This window comes from Pseudorasbora parva, chromosome 12 (genome assembly GCF_024679245.1).
Source record: "Pseudorasbora parva isolate DD20220531a chromosome 12, ASM2467924v1, whole genome shotgun sequence".
NCBI classification, from domain to species: domain Eukaryota; kingdom Metazoa; phylum Chordata; class Actinopteri; order Cypriniformes; family Gobionidae; genus Pseudorasbora; species Pseudorasbora parva.
In genome coordinates, this window is record NC_090183.1 from 29944238 (window position 1) to 29968062 (window position 23825).

General features: G+C 37.4%; 1 protein-coding gene across 1 annotated transcript; it reads right to left on the reverse strand.

Moving 5' to 3' along the window:
• Positions 1-217: 217 nt before the first annotated feature.
• alg6 (ALG6 alpha-1,3-glucosyltransferase) lies at positions 218-23234 on the reverse strand. Its single transcript, XM_067459815.1, has 14 exons — positions 23035-23234; positions 22721-22805; positions 22489-22578; positions 22273-22361; positions 19984-20066; positions 19802-19870; positions 19486-19667; positions 17683-17818; positions 13011-13096; positions 8805-8889; positions 8644-8714; positions 5987-6055; positions 1280-1475; positions 218-756 (listed from the first exon to the last, which is right to left on the reverse strand). Exons 1-14 carry the CDS (start codon positions 23114-23116, stop codon positions 559-561), a joined length of 1521 nt encoding a protein of 506 aa, XP_067315916.1. The 5' UTR covers positions 23117-23234; the 3' UTR covers positions 218-558.
• Between the last annotated feature and the right edge of the window lie 591 nt (positions 23235-23825).

A 23825-nucleotide genomic window follows, 5' to 3' on the forward strand; every position in this document is an offset into this window, starting at 1 on the left:
ATACTAAATATTTTACAGTGAAAGTGATATTTATTTTTTGTTTAATATTTGTAAAAATATTTATAATTATAATTAAAAAATACTTGTCTTATATGGCTATATAATCACAAATGTGTTGGCAAGAAAGTGCAGGCCTACAAACAAGGACAATAAACCTGCAGCTTTATTAAAAAAAAAAAAAAAATTGGGTCATTTGAAAATCCTGGAGAGGAGACGCTTTGTTTTGGTACAAAAACATTTAATGATGTATCAAAAATGTAAATAAAAAATAAATGTCAGCACAAGGGATCCTTTATGGCCTGGTCATTTACACAATCCCAATAACCCACTAACCGAATTTGTCTAAATCATACAAGTGAGAGAAAGTCTGGCAGAACTGTATCTCCTTTCATTTGATTCACTCTTCCCAAGCAATATCCCCAAACTTCATTAGGAGGAAATTGAATTTTTCCAAACTATTCCCATCCTGTTCTATTCTAACCATAGGGATGTGTTTTCTCTTTTCACCAACATCCTAGCTGTTGTTTTTTTGACAACTAGTGTCTTTGAAGACATGTTTCAGTTTGTTTTCTTCTGACTCTTTTTCCTCTGTGGCTCCACCAACTGGACTAGGTTGAAATATATAGTGAAGCCCAGAAAGTGCAGAAAGGAGAAGACGGAGACCAGAACCGGAAAAAGATCGGGCAACTTGGCCGGAGGCTCCAACCATACGCTCGTAAAGCTTAACGCAGCCATGGCCGCCAGTGAAATCCAGAACTGTAAAAGACAAAGTGAAGTGAGGAAATATAATGACAAAGGTTCATTAGTCCTAGTCAAGAGCTACAACGGCAGTACACAGATCCTTGTAACTTGATGTATATTTTCCACCCTGTTTTAGGACGGCGAGTCGAGTTATAAACATTATCATGTCTATTTACGACAGATGGAGTGAAGGATCAGTGGAAGTGCTGGTGTGAGCAACACGACCCCCCAATGAAACTCTACCTCCATCGTAGGGCCCCCTTATTTATGTCTCTTGTGTAAATAAATATATCTAGGCAAACCTGTGTTAATGACTCACGCTACACAAATAGCACACCTTCTGGTCTCGAACATTCACGCAAGGAGCTGTTGAAACGTTCAGTCTTCAAAAGCACTAAGAAGAGCATGGGGTCAAGCTAATGTGAAAGTTATGGCCCGTTCAAGTGGCGTAGTGCGCTTAACTGACTTCTTCATAAGCGTCGATTTCATTAACGTCAGTGGTGTGGGGTAACGGGCCGTGACGTCAGCGTTAACTTACTTTCCATTTAATGATCCGGCTGAGGTTGAGTTTAGGCAGACAGTGCTGAGTGAGTTTGTGATAGAGGCCCAGCCTGAGTTCTTCATCTGTACTTCTCTCTAGCGCAGAGAGCAGATACAAACTCAGAAAGAGGAACGCTGATGAGGTCACTGCATAAGGCAACAGCAAACCGTCCTTCACCAGCAGGGGGAGCATGCTAGAGGGAAAACAACAATGTTAAAAACATACAGAACTCAGAATGTGTACAATAACTGATTATTTATCCCTCTTCATTTGTATGATACATCTGGTGTTCACTTTCATCAAGATGAGTGTGAAGTATTCTGCTGGTCCTGTCATTTCAAAATGGCAGCCCCCATGATGCGACCCGCACCGTGTAAAAAAATATAACTAAAATAAAAAATAAAATTTTACATTTGGTCGATATTTATTCATGTCATATTCATTCAAGTCATTTTGACTCCAACTAAAATGGCATTTTACAGGGTTTTTTTTAGAAGTGAACTCAAGCGACAACCTCCTCCAGTTTCTGTTGAAGCCAATACGGAAGTAACTTAAAGGGGTGGTAAAACACGATTTCACTTTTCTAACTTTAGCTAGTGTGTAATGTTGCTGTTTGAGCATAAATAACATCTGCAAAGTTACAACACTCAAAGTTTAAAGCAAAGGGAGATAATAGCTTTTAAAGAAATCAGTTTCTAAGGACTACAGCAAACGGCCGGTAGGGAACTACAGCCTTTTTCTCCAGGGTTGGTGACATCACCAGCTTCAATATTTACATAAGCCCCACCTCTGAGAATATTAAATAAGGAGGATGAGGCCATTTTTTATTGCTGTGGAAAAGTAGGCTGGAGCCATCATTCGTGCAATGCCGACGAAACGCTGTTATTTTCATCCGGATTGCAGGTCCACTTTGTTCAGCCTTCCTAGGGACGGGGGAGTTGGGGATCAATGGTTAAAATGTATTTTTAACTCTATCCCTCCGAATAATTATTACCCAAATCTCGCTCTCTGTGCAGAGATTTTTATGGAGGAAAGCTCACAATTGTCGCGAGTTCAATGTAGGATTCGCACAACAGCTTATCCTGAAAGATGGAGCAGTTCCAACTTTAAAAACAGAAGCTGTTTACGGGCCATAACCTGTAAGTATGATATATTTTTTGTTGATGTGTAAAATGCTGTTGATTTGGCGCTGAGCCAGAGACTGATTGAGTGAGAGACTGACTGAGTTCAGTGTCTTTTACTGTTTATTTTAGGTTTCATACACTTCAAATTACATTACACAATCAAAAAAAAGTCACATATAACAGAAGAAGTGGATGATCTTAAGTTGTAAATCCAGCATGCTCCATCTCCATCAAACACGTAATGTCACATAAGGTGAATTCAGGGTGATTGGTCATCATAATGCCAAAAAGTGTCCCATTCACCTTGAATTAACCCTATATCAGGAGAAGTGGATAATCTTGTGTTGTAAATCCAGCAGGCTCCGTCAGTTTTGTCACCACAGCCCGTGAAAACTTTACCGATCAACTAACACAACTATGTTCTACCCTTTTCCCTCACCTAATGTCACATTACATATATCAGGTGAGGTGGATGATCTTGTGTTGTAAATCCAGCTGGCTCCGACTCCCTGTCAGTTTTGAAAACATAATGGCGGCGCCGCGCTGCGCCTACAGCCTGTGATAACTTACCAATCAAACAAACACGTGCACTAGGCGGTTAGCGAATTAGAACACAGCTGGACCAGCTAACCAATCTGAGCCCATTGCATCTTTTTGAGGGAACGGCTTCATAGAACCAGGAAACCATCAGATCGTTTTTACAAGGAGGGGCAGAGCAGTGTAGAATAAAGGTAAAATATATGAAAAATTATTATTTAAAAACAAAGCATGAACACGTTACAGTGTACCAGTACACAATTAAGCCTTCAAAAGAATGTGTTTTACCACCCCTTTAAATTGCAATCCATCAACTGGCCACTAGTGACAGGCCCCAGAAGGGAGCAGAATCTCATCGACCCATGTTAAAATACCCAACTTTACAGCAGAAAAAAAAAACATGTTTACAGCCTAGTACAAATTGTGGTTTTGGTCTATACAGCTAATTTTGCTGTATAGTGTGTGGTGTATAGTGTATTGCATTAAAGTGTGTGGGGTGATTTTTTTATTTATTACTCATTCGTTTACATTATATAAAGCCTTAAATTCTGCATAATTAAGGGGGTGCATAATTAATTTATCCACTGTCTGTTAGTTATCGTGTCACCTCAGCTCCACCCACGTCCCGCCTCTTTGACCATTTTCTGTTATCCGGGCATGACGCGCGATGATGCGGCCCAGCTTCAAGCGGTCACTTCAAAACTGCTCTTCAGAATCCTATGGGTCCATTTTTTTTTTTTTACAGTCTATGGCTGAACTCAATCATCTGATGTAGCAATCGTCTTTATACTGATACGAACATATGCTGACACCTAGTGGTGTGGATGTAGAATCATGCAGGGTTGCAATCCTGCACCTGGAGGGCCAATGTCCTGCAGATTTTAGCTCCAACACAATTGCCTAGAAATTTCTGATGACCTTGATTAGCCGATTCAGGTGTGTTTAATTAGGTTTGGAGATATAGGACTATATAGGACAGTGCCCTTTCAGGAAAAGAATTGGACAACGCTGGACTGTGTTCCACACCAAATTTTTAAACTCTTCACTCGTTAACTTTCCAGTTAAATTAATAATACAAATTAAAATAATAAAAAATGAATAGTATAAACTTTGAGCATAAGGTAGCTACAAGTATTATGTGATTAAATCTCAACATAATATATTATACACTATTATGCTGTGACATCACAATCATGTTGAACTGTGGGATATAAAGCTGCCTAAAGAGTACATTGGAGTAGACTCACTCCCTCTGTCAAAATCCAGGCTCAAGCCACATAAAATTCCCTCGCCCACTTGACAAAGTAGAACTCAAATGTTTAATTATACACTCTATTGCCAAAAGTATTGCTGCATACTGAGGCACAGAGTGTGCAGAAGTCGCTAACTTTTAATAGCTACAGACCTCCAAGCTTCGTGTGGCCTTCAGATTATCTAATGAACAGTCCATAGAGAGCTTCATGGAATGGGTTTCCATGGCCATTACATCATCAACTGCAATGAAAAGCATCAGTTCCAATGGTGTAAAGCACACCGCCACTGGACTCTAGAGCAGTGGAGACGTGTTCTCTGGAGTGACGAATCACGCTTCCCTGTCTGGCAATCCAACGGACGAGTTTGTGTTTGCCGGTTACCAGGAGAACGGTACTTGCCTGACTGCATTGTGCCGAGTGTAAAGTTTGGTGGAAGGGGGATATGGTGTGGGGTTGTTTTTCAGGGGTTGGCCACTGGCCACCCGTAGTTCCAGTGAAAGGAACTCTTAATGCTTCAGCATACCAAGACATTTCGGACAATTTCATGCTTCCGACTTTGTGGGAACAGTTTGGAAATGGCCCCTTTCTGTTCCAACATGGCTGCACAAAGCAAGGTCCATAAAGACATGAATCACTGAATTTGGTGTGGAGGAACTTCCCTGGCCTGAAAAGAGTCCTGACCTCAACCCGATAGAACATATTTGAGATGAATTAGAGCGTGGACTGCGAGAAAGGCCTTCTCGTCCAGCATCAGTGCCTGACCTCAAAAATCCATTTCTAGAAGAATGGTCAAAAATTCCCATAAACACACTCCTAAACCTTGTGGAAAGCCTTCCCAGAAGAGTTAAAGCTGTTATAGCTGCAAAGGATGGGCTAACTCAATATTAAACAGATTACGAATAGGATGTCATTAGTGTAAAGGCAGGCGTCTCAAAACTTTTTGCAATATAGTGTATATAAATATGTGAAAAACAGATTTTTCTTCACTTTCATTAACACTGTGTTTTATTTAAAATGGCTTATTTATCAAATTATGCACATTTTCTGGCAGGTATTCTTTATCACTAAAAAAATCTACAATAACATTGACAAGAGCAACATAGGGACACACACAAAGCTTATAGCTATCTTAGCTGTTACCATAGGCATTTGGCTGAAAAACAATAACTTGTGCACCAATCTTATCATGAATAATACTGCCATTGAGAGAGTGTTGACAAAATAAAACAATCTTTGTGTTAGCAGAACAGGTCATGACGCAGAAAAACAATACAAGCTGTGAATTTTGATGCCGCAACATTTCGCCATAATGAGTAGAAAGTGTGCAAATTAATGGTGTGTGTTTGGGGTATAGAAACTGTGGCAATGTGTTGTCTCTGTATGCTCTTGTGGATATTTCCCCTAATAGTGCAACAATTACTCTATCATAGAATATAATCTAATTATATTCCATAACAAAGAGCATGTCTTCAGCTAAAAAACAGAAATATGCTGCATTAAAACAGTTTTGTGGAAGCAAGCAGTGTGATTCCAGAGAATGGTGGGTTGTGTTTACACAAAGGGGTCTTAGTTTAATGGTATGTGGGCTATGCCATGTAATCCAGTGATATCCTTACACTAAACCATGCATACAACTATTAATGTGGACAGCTGGGACTCCCCTATCAGCTCCTACTCTTCCTCTCATTATACAGTCATTTGCTGATGTTGTTTCTATCTTAACCATGAGGATTCATTTATTTATAGTACAGTGATTTCAATCTAGTAACACATATTGCTTGGTATCTTACCTGAAAGTCGATGTTAGCAGAAACCAAACGGCAATCAGAGGTATTTCGTTGATGACAAGGCAAACAGGCCTGTAAAACACATAGACTTTTAAGACTATATTTACTACATTACATTGCAGATATGTTTATATGATACCAATGCTATAATTATGTAGTTGAGAGGGCAAGGACTAGGTATCAGTATCATCTCTCCCCACTGATCCAGCCACTACACTTCCTCTGTCAGCAAACTTCTAACACCCAATAGAGACCCTTAATCCAGAAACATGCCTTACTGATTGACTAACACATGCAAGATATAACGCAACAATTAAAATGTGTTGCTTGCAGCTGGCTCTTTTTGTGCATGCACATTATAAATCATAATATTTTAGATTTATGACACAAACTACTGCACTATACAAAAAAAATCACTAATTTCACTAAAGGCAAATGTTATGAATCAATGTAGTCACATGGACTATTTTAATGAAGTCTTTATTAGCTTTCTGGCTCTTGAAAGTTGCAATAGCCCCGTTTCCACAATTTGTACCAGGAACTTTTTCCCCCCCAGACCTGCTACTGTCTACGTTTCCACCATGGTCTAAAGTACCGTGAAGCTTAGTCTGGTGACGTAGGACTGCACACGTCGACTTTACAGTTCCCACTGGATTTCATCCTCCGCAAATAAACTAAAAAAAAAAACCCATTGGCGGTCCATCGGTCGTATTTTTTTAAACTCCATTGTTGATCTGAATACCAAACGGCTCTTAGGCCGGCTGCACACTGGCTGTGTGGCGTGTCCGTTTTTATTTGGGCTCCCATATTAACAGGTTAGAGTTTGCACACTGCCTGCTCGAGCCGCGCCGAAAACGCAAGCATGCTAGAAATAGAAATGATGGCTATTTTTTCACGCAACACGCAAGCGTGTTGAAAGCGTTTCCAGGCAAAATATAGAATAGGAAAATATGTTTATATGTCATTTTGACGCAAATACATATAAATAAATGGCATTTTGATGTTTGAAAGTCTCTAGGTTGACATAAATGCAGATATAGGCCTAATTGTAATTTTAAAAAAAAATGCTAATTAGCGATTTTGAAATATTGCACGTCACCCGACAATGGTAAATGGTAAATGGACTGCATTTATATAGCGCTTTTATCCAAAGCGCTTTACATTTTTGCCTCACATTCACCCATTCACTCCCTCATTCACACACCGACGGCGATGTCAGCCATGTAAGGCGCCATCCAGCTCGTCGGGAGCAGCTGGGGTTAGGTGTCTTGCTCATGGACACTTCGACAGTTGGTCAGGTGGAACCGGGGATTGAACCACCAACCTTCTGGTTTGTAGACAACCTACATGAACCACTGAGCCACTGCCGCCCCCCAGACAATGTCTTAGCTGTATCAGTAGGCTATATATTTATGTTTAACATACATATATCAGCAGCGCCATGACACATTTCTGGTGTAAAAACGCCATGCAGCCAGTGTGTAGCCGGCCTTACTGCACACACTGGACTTTTAGGTTGAAATACAATGCTGGGTGAGCTCAACCAATCAGCATGTTCAGCGCCTAAGTCCCAGCCCCGAAATTTCCCAAACTTTGAAAAAGTACTACCTCGCTAGCAGGGCAGTTTTGAGGGGGAAATCTTTACCCGGAACTTTATTTTGACCCCGGTTCCTGTGGTCGAAACACACCAAGTACCACATCAAAGTCCCAAGTTCCCGGGGAAAGTTCCCGCGGTGGAAGCGCGGCTGAATGATTTTGCTGCCAATGGGTGTTTCAGAAACCTTTCGGATTTTATCAAAAATATCTTAATTTATGTTCTGAAGGTCTTACGGGTTTGGAATAACATGAGGGCGCGAGTAATTAATGACAGAAATTTCATTTTTGGGTGAAATAACCCTTTAAATACATCAAGTTACTGTACCTGTGAAAACTGTTGTTGGCTGCTTTTCTTTAGAGACCCACCAAAGTTAAAAAGTGTATCTCAAGTAGTTTCTAGTATCCATCCAAAATATAATTGCAATAATCATTGTTTTCAAACATTTCCGTATCCCTTCTACCACTTGTCTGGCTATCACCAGACCAAGCTCAATCTTTTAAGATTGAGCTTGGTCTGGGGAATCTTCTTTGTATTTTCTACTGCAAGAGGCGTGGGCAAAATTCAAATGACTCTGTACGTAATTGGATAGTCATTCAACCAATCAGACCAACGATCCATCGCTTCTCTATCAGTCATTGTGTTCAACCCGCCCATAGCGTGCCATATGGATAAGCCGGTTTGTGTTTGGTCCCTGCAAATTTCTAACAGAAGCAGGATAAAAAACAATGTACAGGTTTCCAGCCCAAGCCACAGGGCGAATTCAAATTGCCGGCAAAACGGGCTGGGTTTACCCAGTCTATTCTACCACCCCTTCTTCTGCGCTTCTGACAAAAATAGAAGTCTAGCCCCTACAGTAACTCATTCCACATGATGAGCCCAAAAACACACAAAAAACAGTTGTGTTAAAGCGGCACACTTCACTTTTAATCATACTATTAGTTTAAGATGGTTTTTGTGTTCGCTTTGTGTTATAACATTTGTGTCTATTAACGACAGTGGTTTAAGCAAAAGTACTGTTCACAGCAATTAGATCAAGTAGTATGAATTATATTACGCTGCTTACAAGGCTGCTAGAAGGATGGACTTCTCATGGACTTGGAAGGAGAAGAGGAAAAAAGCCAGGGAGGAGTTCACCTATAGTATAAGTAGACCGGGAGAGTCAGTGGTCAAAAATACAAGTTGTTGAACTGTCAAAGACAAACAAATAATGATGACGCCACTTACCAAGGCAAGCTTGAACTGCCATAGAGTGGGTTTGGACAACAATTTGAATGATGAAGGCAGGATAAACAACAGAGTAAGAGCAGAACTGTAAGAAAACAATGTGAACAATTATTTCATTGAATACATCCATGCATTAATGACAGATTTACTATACACACAAACAGAGTGGAGAAATACGATCAAGAGGCCCTGTTGCCAAAGCCCGTAATCTATCCCATGGAACTAGAGAACGCGGCTGCCTGATCTTTTTATACATCCTCACAGTCAACAAGAAAGATCCCAGCATGCAGGAAATGCATGAGATTCAGAGACGGCCTGCCGAGCACTCACAGAATTACTTTAACCCCCTCAATCATGAATCTCTTGGAGGAAAATGACCCTATTAGAGGTGAATGACCCTTGTGGGACAAGAATCTGGTCCATCACACTGATACAAAAGTAACAGGTTAGATAAACTTTACAGAGAACGCATATGTATCTGACTTTTTTTCAATGTAAAAATTTACATTTTCACACTGAACGCCAGCATTTTTTCCCCTTATGACATGTTTTTAAAAGTAACATACAATTGCTTGTAATACTATCAGTGCATCACTATTCGCATACTATTCAAAATACTATTTGAAAATAGAATTAGTATTCTATTATTAGTATTACTAAATTGTATTATTTTGAAAAGAGTATTCCAAAGATGCCCGGATGGTCTACTATTTCCAATTAGAATTCGAAGTGCAGATCTGTGCACACTGATGGCTAGAATTGCCCACAACCCACTACAAGTTGGACAAGGATTCGATTAACTACAAACGCGGATTCAAAAAGTTAAAAACTAAAAACATGCCGGATGTGCAGGGCTGACGGTTAAAGGGTTAGTTCACCCAAAAATGAAATGTATGTCATTAATGACTCACCCTAATGTTGTTCCACACTAGTAAGACCTCCGTTCATCTTCAGAACACAGTTTAAGATATTTTACATTTAGTCCGACAGCGTATCTAAGTGTAGGCACACTGTACTGTCCATGTCCAGAAAGGGAATAAAAACATCATCAACATCACATTTGACATCAGTTGGTTGATTGGATTCTCTTGAAGCATCGTAAATACATTTTGGTCCAAAAATAGCAAAAACTACGACTTTATTCAGCATTGTTTTCTCTTCCGTGTTTGTTTTCAAGCCTCAAATAAAGATTCAAACGGTCATGAATCAGCGGATTTATTCATGATTTGGATCACCAGTGTCACATGATTTCAGCAGTTTGGTGCGCGATCCGAATCATGAATCAATCCGCTGATTCATGACCATTTGAATCTTTATTTGAGGTTTGAAAACAAACGCGGAAGAGAAGACAATGCTGAATAAAGTTGTAGTTTTTGTTATTTTTGGACCAAAATATATTTCCGATGCTTCAAGAGATTCTAATTAACTAACTGATGCCACATATGGACTACTTTGATGATGTTTTTATTCCCTTTCTGGACATGGACAGTATAGTGTGCTTACACTTTCATTCGCTCTCGGACTAAATATAAAATATCTTAAACTGTGTTCTGAAGATGAACAGAGGTCTTACGGTTGTAGAACGACATTAGGGTGAGTTGAATGATTTCATTTTTGGGTGAACTAACCCTTTAAGTAGAGAGGTTTAGATAAATGGATTTGAGTGAATAATTATCAGTTAAATATAGTTATTCAATGTTATCCACATTTTTTAAAATCTGCAACAGCATTGAGAACTTTTTTAATGATAAGTTTGACCATTAACTTTTAAACACATTGTATTCAAATTTAAAACATATGAGGGGAGTCTCCGCAAGAAATACCCATGACTGGGGCTATTCTCTCTGATGCAGTAGGAAATTAAATTAAATTAAATGTGGAGGGTTTTAACTGTGACAAGATGATTGACAGGGCAGTTTAAACGGTGACAGGACGCACGTAACTAAGCGACAGAGCTGTCCAATAAAGATAACTAAATAAGTAGTGTGTCCCAAAGCTTGCTTAATTTTCTGCTACACACTCAAAAGTATGTTGTTTTTCTTCACAAAAAGAGTACATACTTTTAGGACATAGTATACGTAGGCAAATTGGGATGCACCATATGTTAAATGTGGAGCTGACTGATGTAGCAATCGTCTTAGACATATACTGACACCTAGTGGTGTGGATGTAGCATTCTGCAAACATTTGCACGTGCTAGAAAAGCATTAATCACAGTCAGTAATTTATTTATTTTTATTTATTTTTTTGTGCAATTTAAAGTCTAATAATAGCAGGGCAGCCAAGATAAGCCTGCAGTATTTGGCTGGTTCTGTCATTTCAAAATGGCTGCCCCCATGAGGAGACCAGCTCAGTGTAAAATAAAACCAGTTTAATTAGGCTACTTATACAACTGAAGTCTTCCTCTGGCATGAATGTACATGATTTGAAACATACTTTAAAAAAAATCTTATTAATTTCTTTGTGTAAAACATTTTAATGAGTGCGTCTTTAACAAATCCCTTAAAGGGATAATTGGCTTGATGGCTTCAGAATCATGAATAATTTGTTTGTCTTTGTTCAGTCTATATTTGCAGAATCTTAAAATTAATTTTCTCATGGGTCTTGTTTGTTTAAAAAGGATAATTCATCCAAAAATGAAAATTCAGTCATTTACTCACCCTCAAGTTGTTCTAAACCTGTATGCATTTCTTTCTTCTCCTCACTCTAAAACATGCTGGGTTAAAAACAACCCAAGTTGGGTTAAAAATGAACAAACCCAGAAATTGGGTTTCAAAATTCAAACAACACAATTTATGGGTTTGTCCATTTTCAACCCAACTTGGGTTGTTTTTAACCCAACATTTTTCAGGGTGCTGAACTCAAAACAGGGCTTAACAATAAGGACTGCCTGATGGCCCGGGACCAGTGTGAAAGAAACCCAGGCCAGTTGACAGAACTGTCACCTGCCCGATCGGGCCAGTGCTGCATCTTCACGAAAGTTGATAATTTGCTAATTTTTAAGCCTTGCTAATTTAAATATTCAAGCGCATGTAGATGCGATTGTAACCGCATCCCTCAGTTTGGTACTCAAGCACCTGTGCACATTCACATCTCCATATGAACTGGCATATTCACACAAAATTATGTCAAAATCCCCATCTTGTCGAGTGTCATCGTAAACATAGTCGGTTAAACGCTAAATATAAACATCAAAGGTTAACATGTGAGGTAAGATGCATGTGTAACAGCATATTGGATCCGTGTAGCTCTTAAAGTGGCAGCAGCCTAATATTCCTGCTGCTGTCTGTTTTTATATGTTAATCAAACAAAAGAGGAAAGAAAAAAAGAAAAAAATAACTCACTGCTCTTGACGGAATAACTGCAATAAAGGTTAATCTATATTTATACAGTTAAAATGATGCAGTAACTTTTTACATTTTATTACTATTTCTGTACCTGAAAATCTAGATTAGACCTACATGAAAAACCTGAAAAGAAATGTATATTTCATTTTTTTTGTTTGTTTTATTGTATTTTTTGTGCTACTGCTCATAATTTGATTATTTGTTCTTATTTTATTACTGACTGCCTGTAACAATTTAAAATGTATATTAGTTAGGTTTTTTGTTACATGGATCAAGATTACATGGATCAAAAACTACTAAAACAATAAATAGGCATATTTTATTTTATTATTGTTTTTGCGATGGGCCAGATACAAATTTTGACAGGGCAAGTAGAAAAAAAAATCCATAGCTGAGCCTGCAAAAGAAGATATTTTGAGGAATATGGGTAACCACCATTGACTGGGGTCCATCAACTGTTCAGCAGAAGAAAGAAACTCATACAGGTTTGGAACTACTTGAGGGTGAATAAATGATGACAGGAGCAATAACAAGACCCTTGAGAAAAATGCATTACCAACCCTGCAAATTGATGGAAAAAAAAGAGACAAACAAATCATCATTAAAGATTATGAAGCAAATAATCAAAGACATAATCTTAACCAAGCCCTTGCACCTGCAGATTAGAGTCCACATATCAATGTCACAAAATCTCTCTGATATCATTAACAACTCATAATCCTTCTGTGGCCTCTATTATAATGAGACGTTTCGCAAACTTGGTAAGAGGGAATATACCGAGAGAGATTTTTAGGAGGTTGCATAAAGAGACAAAGGAAAAGGAGAAAGGGTTGTGGGTAAATAGATGGTGAAGGATTACCTGAGGAACAGCTGAGTCTCTCTGGACAGCAGGGTCTTGATCTTTATCAGCACATTCAAGCTGCACCATGTGTTAGCCACTTTATCCTGTCAACAAACACATGCTGTCAAAGTCACTAAACTAATGCGCTCCGGACAGAATGACACAATGAGAACGAATGATACAGTGACTGCTAGGTCAGTTTTCAAGTTCTTTACAAACAGTTGTAAATTCAGGGGTGCCAGCTCAATTTAAGTTAAAGGCCAGACTGAACAAAACTTAACATTTAACACTTTATGCTTTAATAACTAATATTGGGGTAAAATATTGGGTCAAAATGTAGGACATATTAATCACACAACAAAACTGACATTTTTGCAAAACTGAAAAAAAAAAATCAAAACTGAAACAGCATGCACTGATTTTGACATTTAAATATGCCACCTAAAATCTATATTTAAAAAAAGTTAATATTTTATTAACTTACTGTAAGCAACTTGCTGTTGCTAACATAAAATATCATGAATATATTGCAGCAATAGGATACAGGCACTCAAACCTTTTAAAAAATATCCCAAGCTATAATAGGCCTCAGTGTTATTTTAGTATTATTTATATACTTTAATATTATTTAACTGAATCAGTTTAAAAAAATAATAATAACAAAAAAAGAAAGAAAAAAAAGAAAAAAATATATATATACAGGTCCTTCTAAAAACATTAGCATATTGTGATAAAAGTTCATTATTTTCCATAATGTAATGATAAAAATTAAACTTTCATATATTTTAGATTCATTGCACACCAACTGAAATATTTCAGGTCTTTTATTGTTTTAATACTGATGATTTTGGCATACAGCTCATGAAAACCCAAAATTCATAGCTCAAAAAATTAGCATGCATTTATTGCCACACTTTTTCCTTCCCACAGACTTCCCACTGAGGTGCCTTGATACAGCACTCTGGGAACAGCCTATTCGTTCAGAAATGTCTTTCTGTGTCTTACCCTCTCGCTTGAGGGTGTCAATGATGGCCTTCTGGACAGCAGTCGGGTCAGCAGTCTTACCCATGATTGCGGTTTTGAGTAATGAACCAGGCTGGGAGTTTTTAAAAGCCACAGGAATCTTTTGCAGGTGTTTAGAGTTAATTAGTTGATTCAGATGATTAGGTTAATAGCTCGTTTAGAGAAACTTTTCATGATATGCTAATTTTTTGAGATAAGAATTTTGGGTTTTCATGAGCTGTATGCCAAAATCATCCGTATTAAAACAATAAAAGACCTGAAATATTTCAGTTGGTGTGCAATGAATCTAAATATATGAAAGTTTAATTTTAATCATTACATTATGAAAAATAATGAACTTTTATCACAATATGCAATTTTTTTAGAAGGACCTGTGTGTGTGTGTGTGTGTGTGTGTGTGTGTGTGTGTGTGTGTGTGTGTGTGTGTGTGTGTGTGTGTGTGTGTGTGTGTGTGTGTGTAATAAAATACCTAAAAATGCAAAAAATTGTTTACGTTTTAACCATTTTTGTTATGTGTTTTTATAATTTTCTTGTTTAAAAAAAATAATTTTTTGTTGCAATAGAAAAATTTCAAATTATCGTTTAAGTTATTTAATATAATATATTTAATTACTGGAAATAATTTGTAATGGTTTTATTTTTAGTTATATTAAACAATAACAACACTATTACGGCTACAAGCTGTTTCTTTGACAGTCCCGAGATTTCATAAACACAGTGAATGAAATTTCTCGGGTAATAAAATCAGTGGTTAAAGTCTAGAATTGTGTTATATATTGTTGCAGTTCAAGAAAATAGACTTTTCTGAAATAACTACAAATTTATGATCATGCTTACAAAATTAGCAATGACATATAAGGTAAGTGTCTTTAAATGGTATGTAGCTTTTGAAAAGAGAGCACATAAGTGGCATTACTCAGCGTAATCATTTCCCAACTGAAAGCGCAATAAAAATTCCTGTGGGCATTCTTGGGGGGCATTGCTACGAAGGGCAAGGGTGAAGTATTACACTCCCATTAATTTTGCCGTCAAGTAACCGTGATGTCAAAAAAAGCAATGCACTTATTTGTAAACTTATAGACACACGGTTGATGCATACCAAGGACATTAATAACATCGTCCAGGCTGCAAAGACTGCGGTTTTGCCACATACAGAAGACCAAATTGTACCCTTTAGGAAACCGATACGTTACGAGTGCCCATTGACCTTTCTGCTGGGGTACCGACATGTGATTCCTCAAAGACTGGTGGCCTTTAGCAGTTGTGCAATAACAGAATTAGTAAATGTTATGAAAGTTGTAGCCCTGGTTCTGAGAATCTCTCCATACTGCTCAGTCCTCAAAAACACAGCTGCTGTCTTTCACAGCTGTGTGAAGACGTGTGGACACTACAGCTGAAGATGAGACCCACCATTGAGATACACTTTGAAAAATGTCTCAGTGTTTTTTATCAATACAATGAAAGTCAATTGGGTCCTGTGTTTTGGACCCCATTCACTTTCATATGAATACAAAAGACTATTTTCTAAATATCTTATTTTGTGTTTCACAGAAGGAAAAAAGGTGAAACAGGTTTGGAATGCCCCGAGGATGAGTAAATAACATAATTTATTCTTTATTTGAAAAATATTTTGCCAATACAATGAAAGTCAATGGGGTCCAAAATAAGATTTTTAAAATATATTATTGTGTGTTTCACAGAATAATGAAAGTGGTGCAGGTTTGAGATAACATAAGGTCAAGTAAATAATAACAGAATTTTAATTTCTAACAGACAAACAGCACCGATTTAGCTATGGACTATCAACATAACCTAGCTTCACAGTCCTCTGATGTATAAAGTACATGATAGCAGCAGACATGACTCGCTTAGCTCTTCCACCGTCACAAACGCTCAAGGCTCAAGGTTAGAATTACTCACACCTTGTGTATTATGTTAGCCTCATGTCAGGCAAATGCATGATATATTCCAGGCCCTGAGCCTTGTAGAATTTTCAATTACTTCTCACAACACACCTACTTTGACAACAGAGTTTTGGGGCACATTTCAAAAGCAAGGCCCAGTAGGGGAGCGCAGGGCAATACCTAACGCGGGGTTAGTTGTAACATGCATGGTTTAAAACTTTCCACACATGCCAGGATGACTAAGTTTTGTGTATTTACTAGTTGGCATATCAACATTATTTAGAGAAAAAATTCCCCAAAATTTTAAAAAATCTTTGGAAGATATCACTCAACATTTAGAAAAAGTACATTTCTTAAGTTTATTTTTCATCTCTGTTTTTTTGTGAATTCAAAATAAGACAAATCTAATATTACTGTAATCTTATATCTGTTATTTAACAGTTGAGATTGTTCTTTAATGCCGATCTAACCAGCAAAGATACGAGCCGTGGTTTAAATCCCAGTCGTGCAGTTGGGGCATGCTGTCACACTGCGTTACAATAAGCCCCTATTAGAACTACGCTATTATATTCTATACTTTTATGAATTCTTTTGAAAAACCATGAGAAAAGGGTGAATAATGATAGAGTCAATGTTCAGAAATTATTCACTATTATTCTGTTTTTAACAATGCTGTATAGCTGTATGAGCGACGTGTTTGTTGCTCAAAATTTTTTATACTTTTAATGATTAAAAAATGCCATTCTTTTATTTTAAAAAAAGTTCATTGTATTTTATTGACAAAATATTTTAGTTAGTCTTGGATATTTTTTTGGATTATATCAGGTAACATTTTAAGCTGTCATTTGGTCATATTACATGTTACAATGTACCCCCACCTAAGGGGCATGTTGTCACATTTCACTTCCATTATTTCGGGGGAAAATCAAGAAAAAAGTATACACTGTATTAATGAAACAAAACCACATAATTGTACTAAACGTGTCAAATTAATGTGGGAAAAAGTAAATATTCTGAAGGCCAAGTGGATTTACATAAACTGAGACAGTCAAAAAGCATTAGGTTGTGCCCAGTATTGACTTGAATCAGACCTGGCTTTAGACAACGAGCAAGAGACAGCTCTGGTTTTCCAATAAACTCAATGAGAGACACTTGTTTACTAATCAGATCTAAAGGATAAATCCTGCTCTAGACACAATGGGTCTTATTGGGGTAATCTATGAATATAGAAAGATCTGACTAGCAAGATGTGCAGTAAGGCAAAGGCAGTCTTCTGTTTGGATTAGTATCACAGAACCAGAATTGAAAACGGTTTACAGTTTACTGTATGCATCTACATAGGATTCAGGCAATAGTGGATTTATGCATTTATGCATGCATACAGTGAAAAATGTAATGCATGTGGATAAGGATTTCAAGGGCATTTCCAAGCTGACCACCCATTGGAAATTTTATATCAGGCTAGCACACAGGCACAGCAGAATAAGCATCATGCAATAATGATGTGTTGAAAACCCACTCCTTAAGCCGTAAATATGCCTGATTTACATGCATTTTACCACAGCGCAAAGCCTGATACTAAATTGTGTAAATACTGCTGTTACTGTTAGTTCTCAATGTATGTCACCACTAGCAAGGCCATTTCAATTATGCAAACATGGGTTCAAGAGAATCAAATCAATTTTAAGGAACCTATTTATGTGAACTTGACAGAGTTTTCCCACCGATGCTTTGTGATGATGCATATACATTAGGTGAATTACCTCAAACAGACCCCGGTCAACGGGAAAAAGTCGATGAAGAACTTGTAGGAGTTGTTTGGTGTCAGACAGAAAGGGCATCCAGCAAAGGGCAAAGGTCACCAATACAGTCAATGAGATCTTGGCCAGCAGAAAAAATCTGCGTGCACACAAAAAGGACTGTAAAAATTAAATAATATGTTTTTGTCTCAAAGACAAGAATGAAACAAAAACGCATGTCAAACATTTGATAAAATAAGATATCAAAATATTTTAAGAAACATTAAGTCAATGCCAAGGCTCCAACAGTTTTATTTTTTATGATTTGCTAAAACAACCACTGTGGGACTTTTTCTAGGTCAATGATACAATTAGACTGTGCATGAGTTTATACATATTTGTCAAAGAATACTATTGATTTATAATATGTGTTAAAATGAAATACTTGCGCTTAATTGCATATTAGAAATAAACGTTTCCAAAAAGAATGTGTCATTAATCAAGTTTCTCGGCTACTTGAGCAGAGACAACATTCTCTCATCGTTTTCAGTTTGCTGTATACTGTAACTGCTAACACCTCTCAGCTGTAGATATACAGTTGCACGCAAAGACATAGCAGGGAGGGTCAGGCATGGCCAGAGAGTCATCTGGACATGTCTCTTCCCAGGCAAACTAATCCACCAATGCATTTGCCTCCAAATGCCCTTGGTACATTGTTACTAAATCAACAAATGCAAGACAGCAAAGAGCAGAGCACTTGCACTGAGACTGGCTGCAGGACTGATGTAAAAATGCACGTAACCTGCATACTTAAAAAGGTAAATTGAATAATAAAAAAAATATTTTAAAATTACACCTGTAGTGGTGAAGTGCCAGATGACGTACATTAAGCATTTGTCGTTAGCTAGCATAAATCAGGCAGTCGGGCTATGACATTTCCAGCTGGATTGTACAGCTAAACTTGTAATTATAGGAATGTCAACAGATTAATTAATTAATTAATGGAGAGCAATTTTACATTAACAGAACTTTTCACCTGTAAGTAATAATTCATATTTGCTGTGATTTGGGTTAAGATATAAAATAAAAAAAATACCAATGACTTTACTTTTAATTTAAAAGTCCTATTTTGATTTAATTATATATATATATATATATATATATATATATATATATATATACATACATACACACACACACACACACACACACACCTTTCTTTGTTGTGTGTGTCTATTGAATATAGGCATAGATAAATGCATTGACTGTGACAAATACATTTAACAGGCCTACTTTTACTACACTGAGGCTTTGCATCCGTTTTTGAAGTCTGCTTAAAGGAAGTGTATGTAAGATTGTGTCCAAAACTGGTACTGCAATCACTTTCAAATGACTGTAGAGCGGTGTATCCCCTCTCCCCCTCCCCCCTGACTCAAGGTTGCCAGATAGGCTGCAGGATCCAGCAGGACGTTTGTAGCTGCAGCTTTAGTAACTAGAGCAGAGCTGGCAACCCAGATGCCCAAACACTACTGACTTTGTGATTGGTAGATAGGTGGAGGGCGGAGCTTCAGGCCAAAACACAACATGTCAACATCAACATCAGTTGAGGGCTACAACAACAACTTTTAAATGACTACTCTTGTCAGTGATATAAATATTTGAAATTAACATGATTTCTAGCGACATATCAGGGCCATTTTTTGATTAATTGAAATACATTTCTTACATACAGTTTCTTTAAATAACAAATACTCAATTTTAACATATAATTGAGATTGCATTTAGCTTCCAAACTGCAGCATTTATGGAACAACCCAAGAGACTCACCCTCGCCCAGTCAAGCCCTGTTTGATGCACCTCCCCAGGAGGAAGCAGAAGAAAGGCAGCGAGTGGTACAATTCCATTTGCTTGTAATTGAGAGCCAAGGTGAAGGCCAAAGAACCAAACAGGTCCCAGCCCAAACCAAGTCCCAGAATCCCCCATAGAGCCAGACCCAGGCTCACACTGTTATATCTGAATATGCAGTTAAAGACTATGCACATAAACTATGTATTTGTTTAAGTTCTTCACATGTTTGTAAATAGATTAAATTAAATCAGATAAATAGTCTATACTATTGCAGAATTAGGGAACATGGTAAAGGATATTGAAAATGGCCATAGTCAATCAATACAAGTCCTGGATACAGAAGGATGCAAAGAGCCGTGGCAATCTATGAGAACAAAAAGATACAGGTTGACCAAATCAATGCAATAATGTAATCTCAATGATTACATTTTTTTAAAAATCACAAATATACAAATTCAAGAGAATTTATTTAGTTACCTTTTGTTTAGAGGACCCATCGCAGAAATAGAAGCAATAAAGCAAAACTGCTGGAATGTAGATCAAAATATCTGCAAAAAGAACTATTGGAGATGACGAAGATTAATATACAAAGAAGTATAAATATTACTCCTGTCCTGTGTCTAGAGGAATTGCTTTATCCTACACAATTTATTGATTCTGAAGACTGCAAAGAGTCATATATGGCTACAATGCAGTCCTATAAGCCATGATCAATGACCTGCAAATATTAACATGCTTTATAACATCCAAGATTATTTAAAGCAATGCAGGTTACAAGCGACAATAACTAAAGCCTCTAAAAAAATGATATACATGGACAAAGGTATTGGGACAGCTGACCACTACACCAACACTGTAATGACATTGCATTATAAATTACAAGGACATTACTATGGAATTGATTCACTCTTTGCAGCTATAACAACTTCCACTCTTCTGGGGTGTTTTCAGGGCTCTGTGTAGGCGAGCCAAGTTCTTCAACACCAAATCCAGCCAATCATGTCTTAATGGACATTGCTTTGTGCACTGGGGCTCATTAATGCTGGAATAGAAAAGGGCCTTCCCCAAACCTTGCCCACAAAGCTGGAAATAGACAGTAAAACATAGAAGCTTGACTTGTCACTCCACAGAACAAGTTCCACTACTCTAGAGTCCAGAGGCACCGTGCTTTACACCACTCCATCAAATGCTTGGCATTGTACTAGGTGAGGTGAGGCTTGCATGCAGCCATGGAAACCCATTCCATGAAGTTCCCGCCACACATTGTATTTTGCAGATATTAATGCCAGTGAAGGTTGGAACTCTTCAGCAGAGCGTTGGTGACTTTTACGTATTATGCACCTCAGCCCTGCTCTGTGACTTTAAGTGGTCATCAGCTTCATGAGTTGCTGCTGCTCCTAAATGTTTCCACTTTCTAGTAATAGCACTTAAAGTTGTCTATGAAATATCTAATTTGAACTGAATATGAACTGACTACAGAATGTTTACTTATATAAACCACTGCCTGCTGCTGGGTTTGATTGCTTTTAGAGGGAAAACCTGCCCATAACCGCTGGTCTAGGATCAGTTTTCTCTGTATTAGCATATTGGAGAAACATATTTGGTAAACGGTCCAGTGCGTATCTGGGTTTGCGCTCTGAGGAACATCAAAGGTTTCTATTTACAATGTGTTTTTGCAGCATTGTGCAATGTAGCCCATCACAAACATTTCTGTTGATTGTGTGAATGCAATGGTCAATCAAAGGTGTTTAAATTAGCACTAAACAAAAAGGTGTGCGTTTTGAATTGTGCACGCTCACAAATCCTCTCATAAAAAAACAAAAACAATTCCTTGTGCAGTCAACTTCATTGATCATAACAGAAAATTGCGAGACTGCGATGAATTAAGATGAGTGACAGTTTTTTACGGATTATAAAGGGAGCGCTCTCTGCAAGTTTTCTGCATGTCAAATCCTGCATACAGTATTCCCGCTTTTCTGTTAAAATTAAAAGTGGTTTGTGAATGTAGACTCTAAATGGGAAGTTCACTCAAAAATTGTATTATATCATTAACTACTTACGCTCGTTTCAAACCTCTAAGACTTTCGTTCATTTTCAGAACACAAATAAAGATCTTTTTACATGAAACTATTCAAGGCTACAAGGAATCTGTTTAAATGTATTTTTTAAGAGTAAGCGCATCTCCTATGATTACAAAAAAACTGAACTTGAAACGTGTGTGTGTGTGTGTGTGTGTGTCTGTGTGTGTCTGTGTGTGGTTTATGAGGACACACATTTGTATAACTACATGGGTGTTACACTGGTTTTACACTATAAATGTGGTTTTATTTCAATTTTCATATTTCAAATAGCTTTAAAAATATACTTAATTATATTTTTTTGGAGAAAGTAAAAATGCAGAATGTTTTCTGTGATGGGTAGGTTTAGGGGCAGGGGCAGTGTAGGGGGATAGAAAATACAGTTTGTACGGTATAAAAACCATTACGTCTATGGAGGGTCCCTGTAAACCCCATAGACCAACATCTGTGTGTGTGCGTGTGTATATATATATATGTGTGTGTGTGTGTGTGTGTGTGTGTGTGTGTGTGTGTGTGTGTGTGTGTGTGTGTGTGTGTGTGTGTGTGTGTGTGTGTGTGTGTGTACTTTTATTCAGCTTCATCAGAAAAAATATTGTAACATTTTAAATAATATATACAAATATTGTGCTCTAATACATTGCAATTTAACATATTTAAAAATTAATTATTTTCTGATGTCAATGCCTACCTGTGGCTCTCATGAACAACTTATGAGTGTGACTTTCAAAGCCTCTAGATGCATGCAACTCCACCCATTCAGGATTGAATAGCTTTGCGCTATCAAAAATACAAAAAGAAAAAAAAATCACCATCATCAAGCCATGTTTAAATTAACTGATAAGTAAAAAATAAAATAAAAAGATATTTTTTTATGGACGGTGGACTATGTAAAAACAACACTTACACATATGCGCACATCAGACTGTGATAAGCTGTCAGAGGAGGGTAATCCAGTCCCCAGTAGTTCAAATCATTATTTGTAGTATTGAAGTACCTTGTTTAGGGGGGGAAAAAACTGTTAGGTTACATTTATATAAGGCATTGGTATTTAAAATTAAATACTGTGACATTAAAAAAAAAAGAGGGGGCTTGACCAATATTGGTGTACTTGGTCATGGAAGAAAAAAAAGACTAACCATTCATGAACAGGCAGATTGTAAGTTACTTCTTGCCAGTGTCTCTGAGCTTCATAGTCCCCGAACATTGGCGGTTTACCTGCCCCTATTCCATCAAGTTAAACGCAGAATATTATAGTGCATTAATTGAAACGTGTTTGAGGTACAATAATCATTATATAACATTTATTATTTAACGAACAAAGTTCATCACACTTGATTGTCATTTCAGATGAGCTGATCTTGCTCATTTCCAGATGAATTAGCTGTTCCGAGCAACTGTCACTGACTGACGTGTCAATCCTAAAGAAACGGGTGGTTCATTGAAAACCAACCTGAGTATGAGTGAAAAGACACCGCCCACCTCGACGTTAAACCGAGCATCACGCACAGTGAAATAAGGCTCCAGTTCTCCATGTCTGGTAGCCTTCAGGACCCTTTGATTTAAAAATCATAAATCTAGAGCATCGCTCATGCTTTTCTGTAGAGCCGAATAGACTGAAATTCACTTCCTGAAACATTACGTCAGCGGAGTGGCGCCTCGTGATGACATCATAGGTTAGCACGTGGGTTGAATTGATTAAACAGGTCTGCGCGTCATATGGTCTGTATCCTAATGTCTGGTTTGCAAAGATCCATTGACTGATCAAAACCTGACAATGTTGGTAGTTATACGCCATTCTGTCTCAAATACAGTATTAGAGTGCAGTAGGCTAGGCTAAAGACGGTGTCCTGAATAAATACGAGGATCGTGGATTATGGAACATAATCAGGAAAAGACGCTGAAAAATGAAAGCCCTTACCTTATTATTAACACTATGAATCTGATTATAAAGCTCTTGAAAAAAATAAAATAAAAACTGGTGGTTATGGTGAACTAGCCATAGCCTATCCCAAAATAACAGGGCAGTTTTTATATTAGTATATAAATATTTTATATTTATATTTTGCTAATGTATCCCATTTACAAATGACAATTAAAAAAAGGAAAATTTAATTATTGCACATTGTATACATCCCATGTCTCTACTACGTCTTAAAAAAACAAAAACAATTGTTTGAAAATGATTCATATTTCAAAAACTCACTGCAGTGATTTTCTAGTTAGCTATTGCTTGTGCTTATT

Bases quoted from the DNA above. Each gene is read 5' to 3' on its own strand.
- alg6 (XM_067459815.1), bottom strand. From the start codon at position 23,116: ATGGAGAACTGGAGCCTTATTTCACTGTGCGTGATGCTCGGTTTAACG. The intron at 19,668-19,801 runs CCTTTACCATGT...ATATTCAGATAT, and splicing joins ACTATGGCCATTTTCAATAT to AACAGTGTGAGCCTGGGTCT. The intron at 757-1,279 runs GTAAGTTAACGC...TGTCTTTTACAG, and splicing joins GCCGGATCATTAAATGGAAA to TTCTGGATTTCACTGGCGGC.